Source organism: Brachypodium distachyon, chromosome 1, assembly GCF_000005505.3.
Source record: "Brachypodium distachyon strain Bd21 chromosome 1, Brachypodium_distachyon_v3.0, whole genome shotgun sequence".
In the NCBI taxonomy this organism is placed as follows: Eukaryota; Viridiplantae; Streptophyta; class Magnoliopsida; order Poales; family Poaceae; genus Brachypodium; species Brachypodium distachyon.
Window position 1 is genome coordinate 73837524 of NC_016131.3, and position 6212 is coordinate 73843735.

Sequence of the window (6212 nt, forward strand, 5' to 3'; positions counted from 1 at the left end):
ACATGTTTCGAGAGTGGGACTACTGTATTAATTATAAGTTGGTGGAAAATAATGTCATTTATAAAACAACTGCACCAAAAGGCTAAACTATTTGCAGGTAACCGTTTCTAATCAGAAAACAGCAGCTGCTTATGTGGACAGTTCCTCTTGAAAGAAGCAACATCGTGATACTGGGCATCACAGTATGCATCTCCATGCAAGGAAAAAAAAGGCTGATAGAGATAAAAAGGAGCAGTCGTTTTCAGTTCTGTTGCGAAATAAAAATGGCACCATGTTAAGTGGATACAACATCAAAAGAAGATGCATGAACTCATGCTGAGGATAAGGATGAAGTCAGAAGCATAAGGGCTTTGGACTCTTTTCAAATCCTCCATTCCCATATTACATGACTAGTTGAATTAAGTTCATAAAGAGTGGACAGTCGTGCTCCTGTGAAAAAGTTCACAGCGAAACAGCGTGTTAACAATAATACAGATTGCTTGTTGAAAAATTACTCATGCTAAAGCACTGTTCAAAATAATACGTGTATTTTAATTACTAAACTAAGATCCAGTGAGCTGTAAAACAAGGGTTCATAAAACAAATAGGACTTATCTTAGAGTATGAGAATTGAAAAATTCGAATTGAATGACAGCAGGAGAGCTTTTCCTCGTATTTTTGGACCATGATTTCCTATTCCCAACAGAGAAGGACAAACGGAACTCCAACCAACGAAACATATAAAAGATCCCATGTAAAACGAAGGAAGGTAGAAAGTCCAATTACTTATAAGCCATTTCTATGTCTGTGCTTAGAGGGCTATCTCATAATCTCTACAACTAACGCCGCACAACGCAACTGAACCAAAAGGACATATGTTTAACTAAATCAGCAGTTCTGATTTCCTGACTAAAATATCAACGGAAGCTTAAAGTTAACAGTCTCTGCAAATGCAAGTTGCTTCTACAATGAGACTCTGCAGCATAACTACCATGTTGACATGCATTTTTCTTCAAGAGTAGACAGACTTAGGGTATTCGCAAAATCACTCACAAAAACTGAATGTTTTAACCCAAGTGGCCAAATTGTGTTCCCGTGTGCAGAAGTTTGATGTTTGGAAAGCCAGATTATGCACCAAACATTACCCAAATTAAATGCCCCATAAAGAACCCTTGCATGCTCATACCAGGTTTTTTCACTTCATATGAGTCATCTTCAGTTTCAGTATTCTGAGTACAGTTGGGGGGAGAAATTTCGCGCTCTAAAACTAGTTACAAACCTCCGAAATCAGTTTAAAATAACTCAAAATTTCCTACAGGGTAGAGTTTGGCAGTTAGCACACACCAGGTGTACAAATTATAGAACTGGTAAAAAGTTCAACACAAAGCAAAACCAAAAATATACAGCAAAACCTATTCAAAACTACCTCAGCAGTCGCCACAGCCATGCCCACCAACTCATGCAATGCTGCATGATAACTGCCAAACACAGAAGTTGTGCTACGCGTTACCAGCTCGATTTCCATCTTATTCCACTATATTTATTCTGCACTAAAAGAGTTGAGAAACACAAGGAACACCAAGCTGAATATGTGATTATGTATCAAATGACAAATACTAGTAAATTACTCCATCCATTTTTTTTTATAAAATGTTCCTGATTGTCCTAAGTCAAACTTCTTAAAATCTGACCAACATTTACAACTCTAAATTATTTTTATTAAATGGACTCTCTTGGTCTTGGAGAGCACGGACGCACTACTGCAGAAACCACTTCCGTGATCCCCTCCACTGACGGTTAAGACGGACCAAAAAAACCCACAGCCACTAGAGCGGCCTCTCGGGACATCCACGAGAAGCACCAGCGGCGGTGAAAATCAGCGAAACCCCGCCCATGAACGCATGTGCTCGATTCGATACGCATTCCCCCCGACCGCCGGCGACATGCGCCCAGCTCCAGCAGCAGCAGCAGCAGGCGTCGCGGTCATGGAACCGGCCGGAGCATGCCGTCGGCGCCCGTCAGACGTTCCCATCGGTGTTGGCGCGAGGGAGGCCGGAATTCGAAACTGGCAAACCCTGCCTCTTGTGTGTGCTGCGCCGGTGGCGGCGAGGGCTTAACCTAGAGAGTGCATCGCCGGCACGAGGTGGACGCGATCGGCTGATCGCCGTACGTGCATTTCGCCGCCACGGAGTGAGGGATCCGGCCGGTAGGCTGCAACCTGGGAGAAGAGAACCAAACCCCCATATAATACTACTGGGCCTCTGATACAAAAACTACTGGGCCTCGGCCCAAAGGTTCAATCTAACGCGCCGCGACAGGCTGCAATCCTGGCTTGCTTTAATTTGACATCCGCGCGCCGGAACGCCAATCGTTCGGTTTGAATTTAGAGCCAAAATATTCAGAAATTTTGGCGCCCATGAAAATTTACAGCTGAGAGATTCTGCGCAAATACGTGACGAAATTTCGAATGGCACGACATAGGGATCAGATCAAGCCGCCGTTTGGATGTTGCAACCAAAATATGTCGATACTTTAGCGCTCATACACAAGAAAAAAAAATTGGAATTCCTGTGAAAATATGACGAAATAAATTAGGGGGGGCGCATATGAAACAGAAGCACAGATCTCAGATGGTATACAACAAGGCAAAATACCGAAAGGAACCGAATCCATTCCATTAAACATATGCATCAATCGCATTGCAATTCACAGCACAAACCCAACAACCACCTCCAGCACCAAAGGAACAAGTAACCCTAGCAATCCCATCCTCACGAACACAGCCACACCCCACCACCAACAAGGAAACCAGAGAACCGAGCGGAGCCCAGATCCGGATGCGGACAGGACGGGATCAGCCGCCGAAGCCGTAGAGGGTGCGGCCCTGGCGCTTGAGGGCGTAGACGACGTCCATGGCGGTGACGGTCTTGCGGCGGGCGTGCTCCGTGTAGGTGACGGCGTCGCGGATGACGTTCTCGAGGAAGATCTTGAGCACGCCGCGGGTCTCCTCGTAGATGAGCCCCGAGATGCGCTTCACGCCGCCACGGCGCGCCAGGCGACGGATCGCCGGCTTCGTGATGCCCTGGATGTTGTCCCGCAGCACCTTCCGGTGGCGCTTCGCGCCGCCCTTACCCAGGCCCTTGCCTCCCTTGCCGCGGCCCGACATGGCTGAGTTCTCTCTAGCTCGGAACGACGAAACTGGATGATTTGGGAATTTGGGGATTTGGTGAGTGTGTTGTGGAGGGTAAGCTGGATGTGGGAGTTATTTAAAGGGCGAGAGGGTGGGTTTGTTGAGCGCGGAGGCGAAAACCATCGATCCGCGGGAAGTTGGTTTTCGGCCATTCGATTGGGAATGGATGGGTGCGAATGGGTGTTGGTGGGAGGAGCGGATCGGTGACGTGGCAAGGAGGTAGGTGCCGATCCGTGTGTTTCGAAATGGAAGGATATGATTGGTTCGTAGAGGGTGGCGCGGATCGGTGACGTGGAAGACTGGGAGTGTACGCCTGTTGGGCTGGAGCACAGGACATAGGCCTATGTATGGGCCTGTTAGAGATGGGCTTTCTACCTTTGTGTTTTACCTTTGCACTTCCTATTCTCAAAAAAAAAAACCTTTGCACTTCCTCGGAAAAAGATGAGTAATCTGCTTGCCTGTGGTTGCAGGGTTGACCGAGGGCGAAATGTATACACTGTATGAATCCAGTTTTTTGTAAGCGGATGCACTAGTTCGATGCATACAATTTAAGATGTTACAAAGATCTCTAGTTCAAGACCTAGTAATCACCCGTATTTGACAACAAAAAATTGCGGTCTACATTGATCTCAGTCTAAGGCCCTGCAAGCAATTTAGTACAATGGCGATGGTGAATAAGCAAAGTAGAGAATTCCATCAAAAGAGGGGTGGTCCTAATCGTCAACCTTGGGATCTGACTATCTTGCAAACATAGGAAACAAACTATCGCAGACACATTGTTTCTCTACGTGTATAACCAAGAAGATTGTGGTGTCACGATATTATTTTTTGATACGTTTAATGGGGCAAAAGAGGATGATGAGTTTGTTGCCATAAGATTATGACAATTGCTTGAGGAGCAGAGCAAGATGTTGGAGCATGCTTGATTGATCAAAGCTCACAGTGAAACATGCAGTAGCAACTCATTTCAGTCTTAGTTCAAAATAAATCCATGTCAAAAGGCTTTGAGCCATTTGTTTCTCCTAATGTGCCTCTTTTCTTCTCTATACAAAGCGATCATTGTGCTTCTGATTTACAGCAAAGTTCATCAACTCACACATGACACACAGAGGAGTGGAGCACAAGTCGCCTTTACAGAAGCTCAAAATAAATCAACTTTCCAAACCTGACTGTACAATGAATCTCTGATACACGGACTTCAATTCGGCAGCCAGATCTCCCCTGCCCATCTTGTGCAAATTTTTGGCCACTCTAACATAAGCAGAATGGTCAGGCCTGAGACCCTTCTCCATCAACTCATACAGGACATTTCCCGCCTCGACAATCCTCCCCGACTTGCGCAGCAGCTTGGCGAGCATGCTATAGTTCCTGTTTGCAGAGTGCCTGTCCCTGGCACACATACCACCAACATACTCATGAGCTTCTTCTATTCGGCCTGCATATAAGTACCCTTTGATGAAGGCAGTGTGAATTGTAATCCTGGGCGTCAGATTTTCCAAGAACATCTGATCAAGAATCCGCCTCGCCGAATCCATCCTCCCCGCTTTGCAGGCGTGGTACGTGAGGATCTCGTACGTCAATGAGTTTGGGATATCGTTGGCTTTAGACCTCTCCATGGCCTCAACGAGATCACACGCTTCGACGGCCCTGCCATTCTTTAGCAGGCACCCAAGGAGGTAATTCCAGGAGTTGGCATTCGGGTCGCAGCTGGCTTGCTTCATTTCGTCGAACACCTCGCGGGCGCCCCGGAAGTCGCCAGCTTTGCACTTGGCAGCCATGAGGACGTTGTAGTAACTCGCCCTTCTCCCCGTCTCCTCGATCACTGAAACCGCCGCGTCGAACTCGCCGATCGAAGCCAACGCCTTGACCAGCGAGAACACGCCGGACGAGCGGCACGGGCCGCCGGTGCCATCCAGAGTCCTCAGAGTCGCCCTCGCCGTTTCGTCCACGCTGCTCCGGGAGGACGACGACGGCCTTGACGGGTCCAGGAACGCGAACGCCTGCTCGGTCAGGGAAAGCCGCCGCGCCGAGAGGAGCGCGAGGGCGCGGGCCATAGCAGGGTAGTCGCCCAGCCTGCCGGCGTTCTCGACGAGCAGGTTGTGAGCGCGGGCGCTCGGGGAGGAACCACCGCGGAGAGAGAGCCATGCGAAGAAGCGGCAGGCGGGGACGCCGCGCTCGGTGAGCGCGCGCAGCGTCGCGGACACAGCGGCGTCGGAGAGAGCTGGGTCGAGCCGGTCGAGGTCGGCCTCCAGGCTGGCGCCGCCTGCCGCGACGAGGGCAACGATCGCATTTGAGGTGGCGTCGCTGCTGCAGAGACTTGTGGATCCAGAGGAGAAGGTTGCGGCGGCGGCGCCGCCGGTGGAGGTTACGCGGAGGGAGGTTAGGGCGCGGTGGAGGCGGGACATGAGAGAGGCGCGAGGAGCGAAGTGGCAAAGCGTCCACAAAAGACTACAAGAGGGCAGGGCACGCAGTAGGCGGGAGAAGGCGCCTTTGGGCTCGAAGTTTTTCTCCTTGAACTGTAGGACTGGCTCTGTCCACCACTCAAACTCCCCAACTATGCTCCTAATTCTGAGATCTGGGCTCTGCGGCCAACAAGAAGAAGGTGCCAAACTGCCAAATGCAATGAGCGGAACATTGTTCCACAAGTCGGAAGGGGGTCATCGAGTCATCGAGAACGACCAGCTAGTGCATCAGTAAAATTCCGTTTTTTTTTCTAGGGTAAGGAGATCTTTGCAAAATCCAAGACCACTAGACCAGATTGATGCATTCACCAAAGAAATGCCGCCGCTGGACTTCATGGTATCGATCAAAACAATACTATCAGAGCTCGCAATCACAAGAAGAAATGACAGCAGAGCGCAGTGATGGCGGCAGAGTGTAATCAAAATTAGCTAGCGAAGCATGTTATTCCTGTGAGATGAGCCGTCTCCACGTGCGATATCAGTCAACATGAGAAAATTTATCTAACCATTCAACGACGTACTAGTACGTTAAATGCTAACTGGAAAGTACTGTGTAGCTCAAATCAGGTCACATTTGTAAT

The 6212-nt window shown here is 49.0% G+C and overlaps 2 protein-coding genes across 2 annotated transcripts; both read right to left on the reverse strand.

The window, feature by feature from the left end:
• Positions 1-2627: 2627 nt before the first annotated feature.
• On the reverse strand, positions 2628-3234 carry LOC100845127 (histone H4). Its single transcript, XM_003558906.4, has one exon. It carries the CDS (start codon positions 3143-3145, stop codon positions 2834-2836), a length of 312 nt encoding a protein of 103 aa, XP_003558954.1. The 5' UTR covers positions 3146-3234; the 3' UTR covers positions 2628-2833.
• Positions 3235-4108: 874 nt separating this feature from the next.
• On the reverse strand, positions 4109-5752 carry LOC104582441 (pentatricopeptide repeat-containing protein CRP1 homolog, chloroplastic). The gene has a single exon (XM_010231993.3). The coding sequence runs from the start codon at positions 5572-5574 to the stop codon at positions 4321-4323; it is 1254 nt and encodes a 417-aa protein (XP_010230295.1). The 5' UTR covers positions 5575-5752; the 3' UTR covers positions 4109-4320.
• Positions 5753-6212: the final 460 nt, after the last annotated feature.

Excerpts from the sequence above, each read along its gene's own strand:
- LOC100845127 (XM_003558906.4), bottom strand. The coding sequence starts at position 3,145 with ATGTCGGGCCGCGGCAAGGGAGGCAAGGGCCTGGGTAAGGGCGGCGCG.
- LOC104582441 (XM_010231993.3), bottom strand. The coding sequence starts at position 5,574 with ATGTCCCGCCTCCACCGCGCCCTAACCTCCCTCCGCGTAACCTCCACC.